We start from the raw sequence: 22387 nt of genomic DNA on the forward strand, positions 1-22387 counted from the left end.
TCCTTTTCAGAATGGCAGGCAGTGACTAGTGGGGTACCGCAAGGCTCAGTGCTGGGACCCCAGCCATTTACAATATATATCAATGATTTGGACGAGGGAATTGAATGCAACATCTCCAAGTTTGCGGATGACACGAAGCTGGGGGGCAGTGTTAGCTGTGAGGAGGATGCTAGGAGGCTGCAACGTGACTTGGATAGGTTAGGTGAGTGGGCAAATGCATGGCACATGCAGTATAATGTGGATAAATGTGAGGTTATCCACTTTGGTGGCAAGAACAGGAAAGCAGACTATTATCTGAATGGTGGCCGATTAGGAGAAGGGGAGATGCAACGAGACCTGGGTGTCGTGGTACACCAGTCATTGAAAGTAGGCATGCAGGTGCAGCAGGCAGTGAAGAAAGCGAATGGTATGTTGGCATTCATAGCGAGGGGATTTGAGTATAGGAGCAGGGAGGTTCTGCTGCAGTTGTACAGGGCATTGGTGAGACCACATCTGGAGTATTGCGTACAGTTTTCATCTCCTAATCTGAGGAAAGACATTCTTGCCATAGAGGGAGTACAGAGAAGGTTCACCAGATTGATTCCTGGGATGGCAGGACTTTCATATGAAGAAAGACTGGATAGACTCGGCTTGTACTCGCTGGAATTTAGAAGATTGATGGGGGATCTTATAGAAACTTACAAAATTCTTAAGGGGTTGGACAGGCTAGATGCAGGAAGATTGTTCCCGATGTTGGGGAAGTCCAGAACAAGGGGTCACTGTTTAAGGATATGGGGGAAGTCTTTTAGGACCGAGATGAGAACGTTTTTTTTCACACAGAGTGTGGTGAATCTGTGGAATTCTCTGCCACAGAAGGTAGTTGAGGCCAGTTCATTGCCTATATTTAAGAGGGAGTTAGATGTGGCCCTTGTGGCTAAAGGGATCAAGGGGTATGGAGAGAAGGCAGGTACGGGATACTGAGTTGGATGATCAGCCATGATCATATTGAATGGCGGTGCAGGCTCGAAGGGCCGAAGGCCTACTCCTGCACCTATTTTCTATGTTTCTACAACACCCCCCCCCCCAATTCTCTCTCTGCAGTGAGGCTAATTAACCTACAAACCCGTACATCTTTGGGATATGGGAGGAAACCGGAGCACCCAGGGGAAACCCATGTGCTCACAGGGAGGACGTGCAAACTCCACATAGTACCCGAGGTCAGGATTGAATCCTGGGCTCTTGTGCCTTGAGGAAGCACCGCTACCAACTGCACCACTGTGCTACCACAGTGGTGGTGATATTCAGTTTTGTGAAAGACACGTCTTTAAATGAATTTGTAGCTGTGTGTACAGGATGCAAAGTACATTCTGACTTTGTTTGGGGATATGTTTCAGTCTCAGACTAACAGAAGTAGTTTCCCAGCTATTGAATGCTATGTGCAGAAATATCCATTGCATTAACAATGTTTGCAATTATTTAGGGACCAATTTGGTTTGAAAAACCACTGTTTGTCCCTCAGATTTGTAAGTGTAGCAGCATTTTTATTTCTCCAAGTTCCATAGCAAAAGCTCAAATGGTGTATAAATGAAAAACAATACAAGAAAATAATTGCACGTTTTCTTGGTTTCTGGTTTCATTCACAGTAATGCAAATATCAAGAATATCTTTCAGTAATTAAACTGTCAATGAGTCAGTGTGCCTTAGTATAACAGTATAAGAATATGTATTTCCATAATTCCTCAGGCCAAAGTAGGCATTTTGGCCCATCAACTCCATTCAAACTAGTAAGCCATCAGGCTCTTTGAATCTTGTCTGCCACGTCAAGATCATCCCTGATTTTTCGACCTCAGTGCATTTCCTGTCTTGTATATTCATATCCATTGAATTTTTAGACATCTATAAATCTGTTGCTCAGTTATGCATGAATTTAGTACTGTCTCTACAGCCCTCTGTGCAGAGAATTTCAAAGATTTTGCACCTCCTGTTGAAATGTTTTTCTCATCACAGTCCTGAATCGATAGCAGTTGCACGTAGCTTATTTCTGCACTACGGAGGCCAGATGACTTAGATGGAAGCTGCGCCCTGAACTAGATTTCATCTGAAGTGTATAATACACATTAGAACATTAATGCAATGGTGCTTCAGCTTTCCACAATTTGCAGCCCCTCCACTATTTCTACCTGATTTTGCAGCCAGAAATAAGTCCATCATTGCATCCTTCACAAGTAAATGTGATTTACCAACTTTAGTGTTAATAAGGATAGTGGAATGACAAAAATGGATGGGCAAAATGAACTGCGAGGGCGAGCCAGGAAAAGTTCTCAAAGGGCTGTAGACTGGTTAAGGGAGTGGTCAGTTGGAGTATATTGTGGGAAATGTGGGTTTGCTCACTTTGCTCACCAGAAAGGTTTTCTTCCCATAGTGAAAATTATAGGTTGGCCTTTATTGCTAGAAGTTTGGAATTGCGATGTAAAGAAGTTTTGCAAGGCTTCAGTGAAACTGCCTGTATTTTTTATCTCATTACTCAGGGACAGTTTTGGAGGCAGCGCCCTGTAAATTTGTGTAAGTGTTGTGATTTAGAACATGGAATAGTGTGATACCAGAACAGGTCCATTAGCCCTGTCTGTGCTGAATATGATGCTAAATTAAACTAATCTCATTTGCCTGCACATATCCCTCAGTTCTTTTCATATTCATATGCCTATTTAATGGATGTATGGATATGAACCATAGGATCCCTCTGTACATCAATGTTGTTAAGGTTCTTGCCATTACCTGCACACATTTCCCTTGCATTCGACCTCCCAAAGTACACTACCTCACAATAATCTGGATTAAACTCCACCGGCTATTTTCCAGCCCATATCTATAACTGATCTATATCCTGCTTGCTGTTTCCTTTGAAGCCTCCTTTACTGTCTGAAAACTCATGTTGCCTGCTATCTGACTAACCAACCTGTCTACTAGTAATAAAACAAATGATGATTTATACCAAACTTCAGATACTGATTTTATAACAAAGATAGACACAAAATGCTGGAGTAACTCAGCAGATCAGGCAGCATCTCTGGCGAAAATGGATAGATGGCGTTTGTGGTTGGGAGACTTCTTCAGACTGATGTGGGGGCGGGGCAGAACTGGAAGCAAGAAAAGACCAGGACAAATCATGGTCGGCAACAAATTAACTCGGGCAGGGAAGTTCCCTCGATTGATGGCATGATCCCAAGAGAGTTGCATCGTTGCGAACTGTGGAACTGGTTAAGAGACTTTTAGTGCCCATTTTCTTCTCACCAATTTAGTACTCTTCCCAAGGTCCAGAGTTATCTTTATTCATAACTGTCTTAAAAATTAAAGAGTTGTAATCATTGTTCCCAAAATGCTCTCCCACTGAAACACTGGTCATCTGGCCAGGTTTGTTTCCAAATACAAGGTTGAGTATGGTCACCCTCCAGTTGGGCTATCAACATACTGTTTCAAGAAATCTCTGTGTAAACCTAGCAAATTCTGTCCAATCTAGCAAATTAGATTTGTAAATCTCTCTGTAAACCTAGCAAATTCTGTGCCTTTTGCACTGTGGAAGCCCCAGTCAAAACTAGGGAGCTTAAAGTGACCTCCTATGACAACCTTGGTGCTTTTACATCTTTTCATATTCTATCTGGATATCTGGTCTACCTCTCACTGGCTACTGAGAGGCCCATAACATAAACCTATCTGAGTGATTGCACCTTATCCAGATTACCTCATTGATGAATCCTGTAGTATGTCCTCAGACTGCATCTCTGACATTCTTCCTGATTAGTAATGCCACTGCTGCACCTGTTTATCACGTCAGAAACATTGAAACCCTGGAACTTTGAGCTGCCATCCTGTCCTGCTTATAACCCAGGCTTTGTAATGGCCACCACATCATTGTTCCATGCACTGCTCCATGTTCTTAGTCCATCTGCTTTACCCATGATATTCCATGCGTTGGAATGAACACACTGTAGCCCATGAGTGTCCCCATGTTCATTAACCTGTCCCTCTGTCTACCTTTCAAACTTAATTGTCTTAACCTCTACCTTCCCATCAATCCCAGTTGCTGACCTGATATGCTGCTCTGGTTTCTCCCAGGAAATCCCTTGGGAGAAGGTTTCTCTCTTACCATCTTAGGGAAAGCTAGTTAGAATTATAATTGAGAGATTGGGTTTCACTTGTGGGATTGGCAGTGTTTGATACCAGTGTGGAGAGGGAGGAGTGAGTTGAGTTGGATTCCACAAGGAACATGCTGGAGTTATTTTGGTGTTTAGATTTAGATTTAGATTTAGAGATACACGGCGGAAACAATAGGAGTTGTTAGGAACGTGAAAAATAGAATCAGATGTACATATTTTGGCACCGCGCCCTTGCCCTGCAGTTTATTAAAATCGTGGCTAATGTCAGTGGTACTTTTGCTGAACTGATCACTTATCCCACGATATTTAACTATCAGTCTTTGTCTTGTATAAACTCAGCAATTCAGCCTCAGTTGGCCTCTTGAGGCCAGAGATTTTATTTTCCGTCCCGAATGGCTGAGACTGGGAGCTCTGCAGCAGGCTCTTGATCGGTTGGCAGGTGGGCTGAGGAAAGGTTAATGGAGTTTAATACAGAGATAGAAGCCGGGAGGTCATGTTCCATTTGTACAAGACATTGGTGCGGTCACATTTAGAATATCATGGTCTGTTTTAGCCACCTTGTTTTGGGAAAGATATTGTTAAGCTGGAAAGGGTACAGAAAAGAGTTGCCAGGTAGCGCAGCGGTAGAGTTGCTGCTTTACAGCGAATGCAGCGCCGGAGACTCAGGTTCGATCCTGACTACGGGTGCTGCACTGTAAGGAGTTTGTACGTTCTCCCCGTGACCTGCGTGGGTTTTCTCCGAGATCTTCGGTTTCCTCCCACACTCCAAAGACGTACAGGTTTGTAGGTTAATTGGCTGGGTAAATGTAAAAAATTGTCCCTAGTGGGTGTAGGATAGTGTTAATGTACGGGGATCGCTGGGCGGCGCGGACTTGGAGGGCCGAAAAAGGCCTGTTTCCGCGCTGTATATATATGATATGATATGATATGATATGACTTGAGAGCCTGAGATACAGGGAGAGGTTGAGTGGGCTAGGACTCTGTTACTTGCAACGCAGAAGGATGAGGGGTGATCTTATAGAGCACCCTTTCCAACAATGACACCCTTCCAATAGCTGGGTGACCAGAACTGCACACAGTATTGCATCTGGTCTCACCCAACACTTGAATAATGAGGAACATGCAAAAGCAGTGAAATGCAGGTTGAAGGTTACAGGAAATGCCGACAGATCAGACTGTGGGACTGGAGAGAGAAAATCTGAGTTAATATTAGAAATGGATAGCCTAGAGAGGGTCAGTTCTTACACAAACAGAGAGACTGAATTATTGTTTATATCAGAATCTGCCATTCCCACTATATATTATCCAGACTTGGTGTTAACTCATTATTTATTGACTGTTATATTTACTGTTGCAACAAAATATCCATGATAACTAAAACAATGAGCATGCATAAACTGATGCATTCAGGAGAATTTCTACACTGTGCGATTAGAATGTGGAATGCCTCACCAGGTTGTGGATGTGTGGAAAAAAACATACATGTATTTATGAAACTAATTAAGTACATGAGGGTTAAATGCATAAAAAGATATGCCGAAAGGATTTGATGAAACTGAGGAGGAAGACGTTGACTTGGTACATGAATTCCCATGTGCACAGTGGCCTTGAATTTTTGTGCTCCTTTACTGTGCAGTAGTAGAATATTGTGAACTTGTCAGATCAGCGGGAAAGTGGGCCTTGCATTGCATGGCAGGCCATACATTTCTAATTTTATTTTCATAAGCGATAAGAGCAGAATTAGGGCATTTGGCCCATCAAGTTTACTCCGACATTCATTCATGGCTGATCTGTATTTCCCTCTTAACCCCATTCTCCTGCCTTCTCCCCCCCATAACCTCGGTTCGAATTCAGTATGTCAGTATAAGTCTGCAATTTTATTACTGGACCTCATGAAATTGCTTTTTTGGCAGCTTTCTGGAAATTTACAATGAGCGTGTTCGTGATCTTCTGAAACGATGTGAGGGAAACAAGCCGTACACCCTTCGTGTGCGTGAACACCCAGAGAAAGGCCCCTATGTGGAAGGTGAACTCATACAGTTTATCCTGTTCTTTTAGACTCCTTTATGCTTTGATTTATTTGTCTATACTTCTGCCTGTTTTCTTATGAACTTTAAGATGCTAAATCCTTATACAGGTAGTTGGTAATGTTGCTGCCTTACAGCCCCAAAGATCTGGGCTCGATCCTGACTATGGGTGCTGTGTGTATGCAGGTTGTAAGTTCTCCCCGTGACCTGCGTGGGTTTCCTTTGGGATCGCCGTTTTCCTCCCACACTCCAAAGACATATAGTCTTTTTGGGTTAATTGGGTTGTTATGATTGTATATCGTCCTTAGTGTGTGTAAGATAGCGTTAGTGTGCAGGGTTCGCAGGTCAGCACCCGGTGGGCTGAAGGGCCTGTTTCTGCGCTGAATCTGTAAGATAGTTCTGCTGTTTCAGTATTTTCATAACAAGAATTTGGACCAAATTGGTTATAACATGATTTTGATTGGGAACTCTTAAAAGTTAGTTGGAAATAAGAAATAATCTAGGGAAAGAAATGTGATCTCCCTGTAGTATTCTAAACCCATTGCCTAAGAACAAAGTCTGTCAGTTTCATCACGGGTGGACATTGAAATTGACAAGTGATCGCTTCTATTGATGCATGCAATGATGCTCTATAAATCCATGTAACATATAGCCATACAACATAAAGTATTTTTAGCTTGCAGGAACAAAAATAAATCTAGAGCTACTAAAAAAGACCTTTATTTATAAAAATACTTCAGGGGATAAAACGTTGTTATTATGAGTCTGATGCTCTCTAGCCCATTGTGCCCTTTCCTTCATTGAATCAACCGTTTTTAAAATGTGATTTTCTATAAAGCGAGGTTTCTGCGGAACAAAACTATCACGCAATAGCAGAGCTACCTGTAGTTGCACTAAAACTTTATTGAAGACTGGATAGCTTCAGCTGGGGTATTCAGAGACGTACATGTTGAGAATTATGTCATTCTTACAAGAGAGCGCTAAGGAAATTAATTGGAATAGCCCCCAGAATACACAGAGAAAGCTGAATTTTCCATTTGATATGTCGAAGTGGAATTTAATGACGATGAAATGATGAGGTTTGGCATTGTAAAGAAGACACAAATATAACCACACTCTAACGTCATGTGGTATAGGGAATAAATTCTGCTATACCCGAACAGAATAAAAATTGGAATAAAATATATAGATAATTTGAAACAGATTTTTTGAAGTTATTTTTCTCCATTCAGATTACTGGAGGCCCTATTATTGCACCAGGTTAACCCTTCATCTTAAATGCTGGATAAATGTGGTAACTTTGCAAACCCCATAGTTCTTTGTGTGGAAAGCATAGTTCTTCGTGAGAAGTTCTTCGTGAGAAGATTTTCTAAAACTACCGTCATTTCTGATTTCCACGTTCACTTGCATGTGTACAGGAATCTCAAAATTGCCGGCAGTAAGGTGGATAAATATCAGCAGTCTCAAAAGGACTGGTTGGTATTTCCCCTCACGCTCTACGCCAAACGGGAGGGCATAATCATGACTAATGGAATATAGAGAACAAAATCCGAGAAGTGCATGTTAAATCTATTACTCAGTATTTCACTCTTTGAAAGATGTCAAGGGACTGAATAGAATGCAAAGAGGTTCATTCGCATGATCTCAGAGATGAGGCATGAGTTCCATGAGGGACTCATGAGGTTGGATCTCTTTTTCTGGAAACAAAGAAACTTGTGATATTATATAGAAGTTTAAAGTTATGAACTTGGTCTATATTTTTTTAATCTCAGTGCATCATTGGCTACTTTCTATAAAGTATTTTTATTATTCTCTCACACTGGGAATCCCTTGTATCTGTTGGATTGTTTTCAGTCCTGTGGTGCAGGGAGACACAGAGCAGCCCTTCATAAATATTATTTTAGTTTCTCCATGTGTTTTGATTTAGAACCAGCATTCCAGATGTTACTGGTGGGGAAGAGGATAATTGTGCCTATATTTGGTTATGCACCAGTGTTTGAGTTCATTAGGGGTCACACAAATAATTCTGACTTGATGTATCTTTCAAAATGTTGCTGGTTTGATTGTTGTAATTTACTGGTTATGTTATCTTAAATCATGTCAAACACTATCCAACAAATTAAAATGTCATGCTTTTTATATGATTCACAAATTGAGATTTCCCTGCCTGTGGTGACTAGTGGTAGATGGAGAGTGACTTTGTCCATTTGAAGCTTAAATTGACGCACGTCCCTTGAGGTTAGATAGTTTTCGAGTGAAACTTTGTGTTGGAGTAACCTGAGTCAGGCAGCATGTGGAGGGAATGAATAGGCCTCCGACTGATAGCAGTAGGAGGGGAGAAAGCTTGAAAAGAGAGGTCAAGTCAAGTCAAGTCAATTTTATTTGTATAGCACATTTAAAAACAACCCACGTTGACCAAAGTGCTGTACATCTGATTAGGTACTAAGGAAAAAAATGAAACATACAGTAGCACGCAAACAGTTCACAGCGCCTCCTCAATGAGCCTCAAACGCTAGGGAGTAGAAATAGGTTTTGAGCCTGGACTTAAAGGAGTCGATGGAGGGGGCAGTTCTGATGGGGAGAGGGATGTTGTTCCACAGTCTAGGAGCTGCAACCGCAAAAGCGCGGTCACCCCTGATCTTAAGCCTAGACCGCGGGATAGTGAGTAGCCCCAAGTCGGCCGACCTGAGGGACCTGGAGTTAGAGAGGGGGGTTAGAAGATTTTTGATGTAGGAGGGGGAATGTCCATTTAAGGCTTTATATGTAAATAGGAGGAGCTTGAAGTTGATTCTGTATCGTACAGGGAGCCAGTGGAGAGAGGCCAGAATCGGGGTGATGTGGTCCCTTTTACGGGTACCCGTCAGGAGTCTCGCTGCTGACAGAAGTATGTATTTTGCAATTTAAGTTTGATAGGGTAGACTTTTGATTGAGAATTGCTTGAAGTAGCATTTTGAAGTCTGAAAGTACCCGTCAGGACCAGTTGCAGGCGGGACAGGGAAGATTGGCTGATCCCAGTGTATAGGGAGTTGCAGTAGTCTAGGCGGGAGGAAATGACAGCGTGAATGATTTTTTCTGTGTCGTCGAATTGGAGGAAAGGTTTGATTTTAGCTATGGTTCGAAGTTGGAAGAAGCTGGCTTTTACCACAGCGTTGACTTGCTTATCAAATTTTAATGCAGAGTCAAATATCATGCCGAGGTTTTTGACATGCGGTTTGACTAGGCAGGATAGACTTCCAAGACTGCCTGTTATCGATTTGATGGAGTCGGGGGGGGGGGGGGGGGGGGGGGCGAATAGGATGACCTCAGACTTGCTCTCATTTAATTGGAGGAAGTTCTGTGCCATCCAACATTTTATGTCCTCAAGGCAGTGTAAGAGGCTGTTTAAATTTGACTGGTTGTTGGGTTTCAGGGGGAGGTAAAGCTGAGTGTCATCGGCATAGCAGTGGAAAGAAATGCCGTGCCTTTGAATGATTTGGCCAAGGGGGAGCATGTATAGAGAGAAGAGAATGGGGCCTAGGATGGAGCCTTGTGGAACTCCGCAGGAGAGGCTAGCTGGAGCAGAGGAATAACTGCCTATGTTGATGGCGAAACTCCTATCTTTGAGGTACGAAGCGAACCAGCTCAGGACAATGCCATCAATGCCAACCGCGTACCGGAGACGGTCAATAAGGATGGTGTGGTCCACTGTATCGAACGCTGCGCTGAGGTCGAGAAGGAGCATGATTGCACAGTCGCCGGTGTCGATGGCGAGGTGGGGTCGGACAAAGCCTAGAAAGTTGTAGGTGCATACGGGTGAAGTTGTTTGATTGGCAGATGGATGGGGTTAACGATAGGGGCTAAAGATGAATACTACTAAAGGGTGTCAGATAAGGTGAGAACAGAAGACCTAGAAGGTTCTGAAGGCAATATGTTCTGTTTCAGGCCTCATTTGTATTGACTGTTTAAGCCTGTTTCTGTAGTGTTCTAATCTTTGGTGAACTCTTAGCTTGAATAATTGTGCATTGGGTAGCTAAATTGCAAGGGAGCTTTGAGCAGAGTGGTTGCATATCCATGTTCTAGGATTGCAAAACACAATTTACTTATAGCAATGGGATTAATGCTCCGTGATTACTCCATGTGTATTAAAACAGTCAATTCAATGAAAGTGGCACAACGATGCAGAGTTGCCATGCTTCATTTGGGGGCAAGGTACTAAATCCCAAGGCCATCAGGCCCTTTGTGATCTTGACTTCAATTAGTTTGGCCTTGTGCCTCGAAGTAATCACTTTCTCCTTTGGCAAATTTCTCCATGAAATCTGGGCTGATGACTTCCATGTGGCCGGTTTTTGAAAAGTTGGAGCCAGTGTGCAGCAAAGGAGAAATCCTGCTGGCTGCATCTCCCCTTTAAGAGCCAGCTGCAGTCCTTTAAGAGAAATGATTTCAAATGCTTTTGGCAAACAACCAGCATATTATCCACATTCCCACTAGCATGCTTAGACTGTGCAAGGAGCCAAGAGTATTAAGGGAACAGACCGAAGCTGGATATCCCAGGCAGGCCAGGGTTGTCGAGTTTGTGCCTCTATTGACCTATTTTGGCATTTTGAAATTAAATGTTGAGTAATGCACCCCTTATTGCACTGCAAGTTGCATCAATCCTAATATAGGCAAATGTGCATCAACCCCACTGCTCAATCTGTGTTCTGAACCATCGAGACATTTCTCTGCACAAAATGAGCAGTATCCTCTTGGTTTTAAACAGCGAGGCTGCCTTGACCTTGGAAACCCGCAGTGGGGTGCTCTGAAGACGGTTATTTCTCAAAGTTATTATTGAAATCAAATATGGTAGAAGTTTCCAAACTAACATTTACATTCTTCTACAACACGCCAGCTCTTAACATATTGATTTAATATACTGTTTTTTTGGCACGAGATTATTGACTTTCATTTGACGAGCTGATGCAATTGCACAGACTTTGTTCCTGGGCTCCTGCCAACCATTATCAGCAAAGAGGAGACTGCATTCTGGAAGAGGCCACTCTCACAGCTGTGCACGAATGTTAACTCATCTTGCTATCAGGACGCAGCTCATTAAAACTCTGAGGGGAAAAGTTTCCAAATAATTAAGCTGCTGCATTTGGCATATGTTTAATATTTTTATACTTATCGGATGCAATTATAAAATAATTCTTCAACTTTCTGACAGAAGTATGTATCAGGACGTAGTTAATTCAAACTCTGAGGGAAAAAGGTTGCCAATAATTAAGCTGCTGCATTTTGCATATGTTTAATATTTCGATATTTAACGGGTAATATTATAAAATAATTCTCAACATGCTGACAGAAGTATGTATTTTGCAATTTAAGTTTGATAGGGTAGACTTTTGATTGAGAATTGCTTGAAGTAGCGTTTTGAAGTCTGAAAGTAGCAGTGCATCTTAATGAAACATTATTGAAATCTGATGTGGTTGTACCTTGTTATGTTGTGGTTTTTGGATATACTGTTGGTATTATCATGCCCCCAATATTACTATGTTGTTGGGTTGTCCCACTTTGTTATAATTTATGAATATTACTGGATTATAAGACTGGGTAGAGCTGTCGCAGTGGATCCTAATATAGGCAAATGTGGCATTATGAGAATTGGTATCTGCACTTGCACCCTAGTGTGTCAAAGTCACCCAAATTGGGGTATGGGTGAGTGAGGGGAGGGGGGTCATCCCCCAAGGAGATTAGATGTAAGGGGGGGAGCCCATTCCCCAGCGAGGGTCAGCGTGTGGGGTGGTGGTGACACTTCCCCCAGGAAGAGTTGATGTGTGTGGATTAATCCGCTAGGGAGAATCTGTGCGTGTGGGAGTAGGGGTTCCATTCCCTCAGGGAGAGTTAAAGTGTGCGTGGCTCTGTCCCCCAGGGACAGTCTTTGTGCATGCGCACATGTGTGTGTGGGTTCATTCCCCAGGAAGAGCTGGTGTGCATGGGTCCGCCCCCAGGGAGAGTTGATGTATGGGTCCACTCTCCCCTGGAGAGCCGGTGTGTGTGGATCACCCTCCTGGGGAGAGTCAGTGTATGGGTCCCTCCCGCAGGAAGGGTCAGTGTGGGGGATAGATGGTGGAGGTGTCCTTCCCCTCGGGAGGGTCAGTGAGAGTCAGTGTCTGCATGGGGCACCTTTCCCCCGGGGAGATTCCTTGTGTTGAGTGAGGGGTTGGGCTTATCTCCCAGAGGAGTCCGTGTGCTTATGAGAACAAATACAGAAAGGAAACTGGTGAAATGAAACTGGTCATTTAAGTTAAAAAATGATTAAATTCATCTGTTGCTTTGCTATTCTTGGATTAATGATGCATGTTGGTGTCTTTCCACAGGATTATCTCAGCACTTGGTTTCAGACTATAAGCAACTTCTACAGCTTTTGGAAGAAGGGATTGCAAACAGGTATTCATCCTCTAATGGACTCTGACTTGGTGTTGTGAATTTATTACAAACAATCAGTTTGTGCTGCTGTGCTGTTTAAACTTCAGGATGATGTTTTGTATCATACACGATCGGGAATGTGCATTGATTTAGCATCATTGGGAAGAACTTTTAAATTATAGATTTAAATCACTTGGTTTAAAAAGAACTGTATGACTAGTTTCATTTAAAATTAAATGTTATTGTTTAACGTCCATTTGTTGTGTGGTTCTGTTTTAGAATCACTGCTGCTACCCATGTCCATGATGCCAGCAGCCGATCTCATGCCATCTTTACCATCCATTACACCCAGGTTAGCAAACTATTTACCCTGTTTCAGTCTGCTCACCTCAATGTTGGCTCAACATAGTGGATACAACAAATGGGTTGAGAAACAACTGGAACTGCAACAAATCTTCTAGTTTCCTGTTGTGCCATTTCAGACTGGTGTGCTGGTCTTAGAACTGAGGTTTAAAAGGGTAGAACAATGTAATAGATGTAAGTGGATCTGCTGGGGTTAGGATCATCACACTCTGGCGCTGTCTTGGGATGATCAGATGTGGTTGCGTTACACTCACCGTCCATATCTGCTAGAAGTTCTTTCAAAAATAACATCCGTGTAACATTAGTTCCAATTCTTGCACAGAATTTGGAAGAAATAATAGTTGTATCTTACTATTAGGAAGAGTAGGCCATTTAGAATTTTGGCCTTCTGTCTTTCAATGAGATTGCGGCCAGTCTACAACTTAATCTCATCCACCTGAAGGTAGACACAAAATGCTGGAGTAACTCAGCGGGTAAGGCAACATCTCGGGAGAGAAGGAATGGGTGACGTTTCGGGTCAGGACCCTTCTTCAGACTGAAGTCAGGGGAGGGGGCGGGACAAAGATAGGATGTAGTCGGAGACAGGAAGACTTGTGGGAGAACTGGGAAGGGGGAGGGGATCGAGAAGGAAAGCAGGGACTATCTGAAGTTAGAGAAGTCAATGTTGATACTGCTGGGGTGTAAACTACCCAAGCGAAATATGAGGTGCTGTTCCTCCAATTTGCGCTGGGCCTCACTCTGACAATGGAGGAGGCCCAGGATAGAAAGGTCAGATTGGGAATGGGAGGGGGAGTTAAAGTGCTGAGCCACCGGGAGATCAGGTAGGTTAAGACGGACTGAGTGGAGGTGTTCAGCGAAACGATTGCCGAGCCTGTGCTTGGTCTCGCCGATGTAGAGAAGTTGACACCTGGAACAGCGGATACAGTAGATGAGGCTGGAGGAGGTGCAGGTGAACCTCTGCCTCACCTGGAAAGACTGTTTGGGTCCTTGGATGGAGTCGAGGGGGGAGGTAAAGGGACAGGTGTTGCATCTCCTGCGGTTGCAGGGGAAAGTACCTGGGAAGTGGGTAGTTTGGGTGGGAAGGGACGAGTTGACCAGGGAGTTTCGGAGGGAACGGTCTCTGTGGAAAGCAGAAAGGGGTGGAGATGGGAAGACGTGGCCAGAAGTGAGATCCCGTTGGAAGGATTCCATTAGTGGGATTCCTTTCCATCTCATCCACCTGCCTTTGCTGCACTATTTTAAAATACAATGGTCCAAAATGTCGCATGAGTATCTGGAGTTGTCATTTGACCTAACTCCAATAGTCTTTTGAAGTTGGGTAGTACTCCTTATGAGGTAGCAATTCTTCACACACCACTCCTTCCTAGTCCAGCTTTAGCTTTAATGTTGTAGCTTTGGGACCTGGAATAGGCCAGATTGGGTAAGGATGGACATTAGTGAGCAAACAGTCTGGTCGTCTCATCATAGCCATTATTGAGACTAATCCTGCATTTATTTAGTTGGTTGCATTTAAAATCATTGGATACCATGGTGGGTTTGATCTTTGGTGCAAGGGTCGGCTGCTAGTCAAGCTATTTAACAGAATACACTCAAATCTCAATTTTTCCAATAAGCCAATTGGATTATCCATTAATATACTCTAAAGCAGGAGAATCCAAACGTATGTTAATTTGTCTGCAATCTGATTTTATTTTGAGAGAGATAGTTGAAAAACAGGAAAGCCATGATAAACCTGTATTGAATTTTGTTTAGGCCTGGAGTACTGTGTACATCTCTGTCATATTATTAAAAGTCGATGGAGGGGATGCCAGAATTACAAGAGTGTGTGTATAAGGAAAAGATAAATAACATTGAGTTCTGGTGAAAAAAAGGAGGCTGGGAAGGCGACATAATTAAGTTTTTTAAAAACCTATTGAATAATTTTGATAGTGTGGATTGAGAGGACATTTCCACGTATGGGAAAGAGTGGAGACCATCATTGTACAATAATCATCAAGGTTCACCTAACCTTTTGTGTGAAAAGGTGTTTACTGATTTCACTCCTGAAGTGTGCTAGTCACTTAATGTACAATAATCATCAAGGAATCCAATTGGTATTTGAAAGGGAGTTCCATCTTCATATAATGAGAATGTGCAAACGCTGCCACAGGTGAGGTGGTCGAGGTGAAGAGATAGTGCTGGTGAGAGGAGGCGAGGCCAGTCAATGAGAGGGAAGGGAAAAGCAGGTCACGCTGATGGATTTAGACAGGAGGAGGCTCAAGTGGAACATCAGCACGACTTCTTTCATTGTTGCAGTCTTGGTATTGTTAGAAATGTTTTCATATTCTGATAAAAATAACATGATTGATCCGATAAATGTTACAGCTTAGCAACAATTCAGTTGAATACATCTTTAGCTTTTTGGGAAATGAATATGTGTTGACAATTATTGAAAAGATAACTTTATCTCTCAGTAAGGGAAGCCTTAAAGATAGAACCCACTCTTCAGAAGTGAAATCAATATTTATTTTTTCACACAACAGGTTAGGTGAACCTGAACCCTAGTTCAGTTCAAACTTCGTAAAACTGCAGTTTTGTTCAGGTAAGGTGTCAATAGGTATAAAAGGAAGATCTGCAAAATGAGTTATGTTACAATTATGTTGGAGTCAGTCATTATCTATTTCACTGATAGCCAGGTTCAAGAATGCACCTGGTGTGAATTTTGCCCAAGTAATTTGACAAACTTATGGCAATATGGCAAAAGTAAAAGAAAATTAAGATACAGAGAGAAGTTTCAAAATTAAATTTTTGACTTGCACGCTTAAATAATAAGTGATTATTTCCCTTTGTCTTTTAGGCAACACTGGAGAATAACCTTCCATCAGAAATAGTTAGCAAAATCAACCTTGTTGACTTGGCAGGGAGGTGAGTTCCTGGAAACTTTCATTTGACTAATGTGTTCATGTGCCAAAGCTGTATCTGAGATATTAAACGTGTGAAAGTACTCGAGAAAAAGGGAGATAGAAAAAGAGCAAGTCATTGCAGGAAGATAGACACAAAATGTTGGAGTAACTCAGCAGGACAGGCAGCGTCTCTGGAGAGAAGGAATGGGTGAAGGAGAAGGAATGTTTTGGGTCAAGACCCTTCTTCAGACGCGAAATGTCACCCACTCCTTCTCTCCAGAGGTGCTGCCTGTCCCGCTGAGTTATTCTAGCATTTGGTGTCTATCGTCAGTGTAATCCTGCATCTGCAGTTCCTTCCTACTCAAGTCATTGCAGGAAGTGTGCATGTGATAGAGCCATTCAACCTATGTCTGTACCTCCAACTCTATACCTGTCAATGCCCTTAACGTTGGGAAGGATGCAGATGAACATTGAAATATATATCCACATGGCCCTAAAGGTAACAGAAAAGCTTTTAACCAAATAGAGTCATAGAGTGATACAGTGTGGAAACAGGTCCTTCAGCCCAACTCACCCACACCGGCCAAAATGTCCCAGCTACACTAGTCCCACTTGCCTGCGCTTGGTCCATATCCCTCCAAACCTGTCCTATCCATGTACCTGTATAACTGTTTTTTAAATGATGGGATAGTCCAAGCCTCAACTATCTCCTCTGGCATCTTGTTCCATACAAGGTTACCCCTCGGATTCCAATTAAATCTTTTCCCCTTCACCTTGATCCTATGTCCTCTAGTCCTCGATTCCCATACTCTGGGCAAAAGACTCTGTGCATCTACCCGATCTATTCCTCTTATGATTTAGTATACTTCTGTAAGATCTCCCCATATTCTCCTGCGCTCCATGGAATAGGGACCCAGCCTAATCAACCTCTCCCTATAGCTCACATCCTCTAGTCCTGGTAACATCCTCGTAAATCTTTTCTGAACCCTTTCAAGCTTGACAATATCTTTCCTATAACATGGTTCCCAGAACTGAACACAATATTCTAAATGCGGTCTCACCAACGTCTTATACAACTGCAACATGACCTCCCAACTTCTATACTCAGTACTCTGACTGATGAAGGCCAAAGTGCCAAAAACCTTTTTGACCACCTTATCTACCTGTGACTCGACCTTCAAGGAACCATGCACCTATACTCCTAGATCTCTCTTCTCTACAACACTACCGAGAGGCCTACCATTTACTGTGTAGGTCCTGCCCTTGTTCGACATCCCAAAATGCAACATCTCACACTTCTCTGTATTAAATTCCATCAACCATTCCTCCACCCACCTGGCCAATCGATCCAGATCCTGCTGCAATCGTTCACAACCATCTTCACTATCTGCAAAACCACTAACTTTTGTATCATCAGCAAACTTGCTAATCATCATCCAACTCATTGCTGTAGATGACAAACAGTAGCGGGCCCAGCACTGAACCCTGAGACACACCACTAGTCACAGGCATCCAGTCTGAGAAGCAACCTTCCACCATTACCCTCTGCTTCCTTCCATGGAGCCAATTTACTATCCATTCAGCTATCTCTCCTTGGATCCCATGCGACCTAACCTTCCAGTGCAGCCTACCATGCGGAACCTTGTCGATCGCCTTACTGAAGTCCATGCACACAACATCTACAGCTCTGCCTTCATCAACCTTTTTGGTCACATCTTCAAAAAAATCAATCAGATTTGTGCGACACGACCTCCCACGTACAAAAGCACGCTGACTATCCCTAATCAGCCCTTGCCCATCCAAATGCCTGTATATTCCATCCCTCAGAATACTCTCCAGTAACTTAGCAACTACAGATGTTAAGCTTGGTTCGATGTTAAGCTCGATGTTAAGCTATAGTTCCCAGCATTTTCCCTGCAGCCCTTCTTGAAAAGATGTACAACATTTGCCACCCTCCAGTCTTCTGGCACCTCTCCTGGATTTAAGGACGACTCGTAAATTTCAACCAGGGCTTCCGCAATTTCCTCTCTAGTTTCCTCTCAACGTCCTTGGATATATCTGATCAGGCCCTGGAGATTTGTCTACCTTTAAACACGACAGTACCTTCAGTACTTCTTCGACAGTAACCCTGACTGCTCTCAAGACACTTCCAGTGACTGCTCCAATTTCCTCCGTCCTACTGTCTTTCTCCTCGGCAAATACAGAGGAGAAATACTCATTTGGGACCTTGCCCATCTCCTGTGGCTCCACACAGAGGTGACCACTTTGATTCCTGAGAGGTCCCACTCTCTCTCTAGTTACCCTTTACCCCCTTATGTATTTATAAAATCTTTTGGGATTGTCCTTAATGCTACCTGCCAGAGCTATCTCCTGGCCCCTTTTTGCCCTTCTGATTTCCTTTTTCAGTTTACTCCTTAGCTCCCGAAACTCCTCCAGAGAAGCACTTGATCCCAGCTGCCTATACCTGTCCCATGCATCCTTCTTGTTTTCGACTAACGTCTCAATTTCCCTCATCAGCCAAGCTTCCTTACGCTTGCCTTCTTTGCCCATCACTCTAACGGGGGCGTACACATCCTGAGCTTTCTTCAGTACACTTTTAAAAACATCCCACTTGGCTGATGTTCCTTTCCCATCTAATAACCTGCTCCAGTCAACTTGAGCGAGACCTTCTCTCATGTGTTGGCTTCACCCCAGTTGAGCATTTTAACACGTGGACCCTCTCCGTCCCTATCCATAACTATCTTAAACCTAATCGAACTGTGGTCACTGGTCTCAATCATTTGTGTGCCACAAAGAAACAAGATTTTTCACTCTCCGAACCATTAGCCAGTGATATATATGGCAATGCAGGCAAATATTGGGTTTCGGTTAGGATTAGGTTTAGGTTTATTATTATTGTCTTGTGTGCCAAGGTACAGTGGAAAGCTTTGTTTTGCATGCTATCCAAGCAGATCAAATAATACAATACATAAATATAATCAAGCCAAATTCAAGTAAAATGAATAAAGCAAATGAGAAGATACAGAGTGCATATTAATACCAAGGAACTTGAAACTCGCCACCACTTTCACCGGCACCATTGATGGTGGCTCGGGCATGTACTCCACTGTGCTTCCTGGAGTTGACAACTAGCTCCTTCATCTTGCTGAATTGATGGAGAGGTTATTGTCCTGACACAATGTCATGAAGTTCCCTATCTCCTTCCTGTACTCTGTGTCGTCTTTGTTCGTGATCCGGCCTACCACAGTGTGTCACATGCAAAACATTTATTTCTAGTCGCATTTCTGGTCGCCCTTGTCCAGACTGGTCCAATACATTTTTGTTTTTCATCACTCAATCGCTCCATGATAGATTTCCTTACAAACCATGTCCACTTGCCATTAATAAAGGCCTTGATTAAACACCTGTACAACACAGAGAGTAACTTATAGAATGTTATCCTGATGGTTTTCTAATTTATTTTAGTAATCGTATCGTATATATACAGCCGGAAACAGGCCTTTTCGGCCCTCCAAGTCCGTGCCGCCCAGCGATCCCCGTACATTAACACTATCCTACACCCACTAGGGACAATTTTTACATTAACCCAGCCAATTAACCTACATACCTGTACGTCTTTGGAGTGTGGGAGGAAACCGAAGATCTCGGAGAAAACCCACGCAGGTCACGGGGAGAACGTACAAACTCCTTACAGTGCAGCACCCGTAGTCAGGATCGAACCTGAGTCTCCGGCGCTGCATTCGCTGTAAAGCAGCAACTCTACCGCTCCGCTACCGTACCGTACCGTAATGATAAAGCTCATTCAGTACAGCAATAAATCTATTGTTTATCCTTATAAACTGACAGTCATTCATTGGTCCAAAGTTCTGATGACCAAAATATGTTGTCGTCATGAAAATCTTAATAACGTATGTAATTGTGCCCTCTACTGGCTTAGACACAATGTGGAAATGCACTGAGGAACTGTCCAGGATGTGTTATGAAGGGATCTCCTTACTTCACCAATTTGATTTCTGTCTTGCAGTGAAAGAGCAGATCCAAATTACTCCAAAGACAGGATCACCGAAGGATCAAACATTAACAAGTCACTGGTTACTCTGGGAATAGTTATCTCCACTTTAGGTAAGATGATGCAGCAGACATTCAATGCTTCCCACTTTTTGAACTGTGGTTTTTGCCAGTTGACAAGTACATTAAAGTTTTTAACATTCATATATGTTTAAAATAAAAAAACAGGATATAATAGAAAAAAATAATACAAACTTGCATGATTGCTATAGCACCTTTCATAATTTCACATCTCAAAGCACCTCAGTCAATATTTACTTCAAAAATGAAGACATTGTAGAACTCAGAATACGAGGATGTAGGTGAGGTACTAAACGAGTATATTGCAACTGTACTTACCAAGCAGAAGGACGTGGGGGATAGTGAGATAAGTGTGGGGTATACTATAATGCTGGGTCAAACAGGACGGGGTGTGGGGACTGATGGAAGGCATTAAGGTGGATAAATCTGCAGAGCCTGAGGGATCTGTCCCAGGTTATTGAGAGAGACAAAAGAGGAGATTGCAGGGACCTTGACAAAGATCTGTGTATCCTCTCTAGCCACAGGTTTGGTCCAGGAGGACTAGCAAATAACCGGTGTTGTTCCTTTGTTTAAGAAGGGAGGTAGAGATCATTCAGACCGGTGAGCCTTATGTCAGTGGTAGGGGAAGCTATTGAAGAGGATTCATTGGGATAGGATTTAAAGGCATTTGGAAGGGAATGGAATAAATGTGGACGTTCATACAGCACAAAAACAGGCTCTTCAGCCCAATTTCCCTGTGCCCACCCCATCTACCCTAGTCCCACCTGCCCGCGTTCTAACCATATGCCTCTAAAACTTTCCTATCCATGTGCCTGTCCAAATACCTTTTCAATGTTGTTATTATAATATTTGCCTCAACAATCTCCTCTGACAGCTCATTCCATATACCCTCAACCCTCTGTGAGAAAAAGTTGCCCTTCAGGTTCCGACCAAATGTTTCACCTCTCACATTAAACCTGTGTCCCCAGAGTTCTTGATTCCCCTCTCTGTGTAAAAACTGTGCATTTACTCTACCTATTCCCCTCATGATCTTATGCACCTCTATGAGATCACCCTCTGCAATCCAAGGAATAAAGTCCTAGCCTGCTGAACATCTCCCTATGGCTTAGGCAATCAGGTCCTGGCAACACCCTCATAAATATTTTCTACGCTCCAGCTTATCAACATCCTTCCTATAGCAGGGTGACCAAAACTGAACACTATACCAAATGCAGCTTCACCAAAATTTTGTACAACTTTAACATAACTCATCCAAATCATTAATATAAACCACTAACAGTATTGAGCACCAATCCCTGAGGCACCCCACTAGTCAAGTCCAAAAAATAACCTTCCACCATCACCCTCTGCTTCCATCCATGAAAGCAATTCTTTATCCAGTTAGCTGGCTCTCCCTGGATCCCATACAATTCAATCTTCCAGAGCAGCCTATCATGTAGAACTTTATCAAATGCTTTGCTTCTCTAGCTTCCCACAATATCCTCTGAAATATCTGATCAGACCCAGGAAATGTATCTTCTTTCATACACCTCGGGACGTTCAGCACTTCCTCAACCGTAAATACGGAGTCCTCAAGACATTTCCATTAACTGTCTCATCTTCCCCAGTCTTTAGCATGGTTTTGTCCATGGCAGGTTTTGTTTAGTAATTTGATTGAGTTTTCTGAGGAGGAGACGAGGGTGACTGGTGAGAGTAGGGAAGTGGTTGTTGCCTACATGAATTTTAATAAGGCATTTCAAAATGTCCTCCATCATCGGCTGATCCAGAAGATTAAGGTGTGCAGGATCCACGGTGACTTGGTAGTTCGGATTCAGAACTGGCTTTCCCATAGAAGATGGAGGGTAGTGAAGGAAGGTGTTATTCTGGCTGGAGGTCTATGCTGGGACATATATTTGTTATATACATAAACGACTCGGACGTATTACGTAGATTAATTCTTTAGTACGTTTGCAGACAACACTGAAATTGATGGAGCTGCGGACAGCAGGGAAGGCTGCCGAAGGAGATAACGGGATATAGATCACATACAAATATGGGTGGAGAATTGGCAGATGAAGTTTAATCCAAGCAAGTGTGAGGCGTCGCACTGTAAAAGGTTGGATGTAAGAGGAAAGTACAATGGCAAGTAAAATGGCAAGACCTTCAACAGCATCGATGTGCAGAGGGTTCCTGGGGTCCATAATTCTCTGAAAGTAGATATGTGGTAAAGAAGGCATTTGGTATGCTTGGCTTCATTGGTCAGGGCATTGAGTGTGAGAGTCAGGATGTCATGTTGCAGCCTTGAAAACTTTGATGTGGCCGCATTTGCACTATTGTGTGCAGTTCGCATCAGTCACCCCGTTACAAGAAGGATGTGGCCTTGGGGAGGGTGCAGAAGAGGTTTGCCTTGGTGAGAGGGTTATAAGCAGAGGTTAGATGGACGTGGATTGTTTTCTCTAGAGCATCAGAGGTTGAGGGGAGATGATAAAAGTTAATGAAATAATGAAAGGCATAGATAGTGTAGACCAGG

At 43.0% G+C, this 22387-nt stretch overlaps 1 protein-coding gene across 1 annotated transcript in view; it reads left to right on the forward strand.

Annotated features, from left to right (window-relative positions):
• The window catches only part of LOC144597726 (stAR-related lipid transfer protein 9-like), a 172341-nt gene that overhangs the window by 73607 nt on the left and 76347 nt on the right, over positions 1-22387 (forward strand). Inside the window, exons 7-12 of the mRNA XM_078407258.1 lie at positions 6047-6159; positions 7476-7598; positions 12496-12565; positions 12824-12896; positions 15744-15811; positions 19814-19911. Of these exons, the coding sequence (XP_078263384.1) occupies positions 6047-6159; positions 7476-7598; positions 12496-12565; positions 12824-12896; positions 15744-15811; positions 19814-19911 (545 nt within the window). The remainder of the gene's footprint in view (positions 1-6046; positions 6160-7475; positions 7599-12495; positions 12566-12823; positions 12897-15743; positions 15812-19813; positions 19912-22387) is intronic.

This window comes from Rhinoraja longicauda, chromosome 10, assembly GCF_053455715.1.
Source record: "Rhinoraja longicauda isolate Sanriku21f chromosome 10, sRhiLon1.1, whole genome shotgun sequence".
Lineage (NCBI taxonomy): Eukaryota > Metazoa > Chordata > Chondrichthyes > Rajiformes > Arhynchobatidae > Rhinoraja > Rhinoraja longicauda.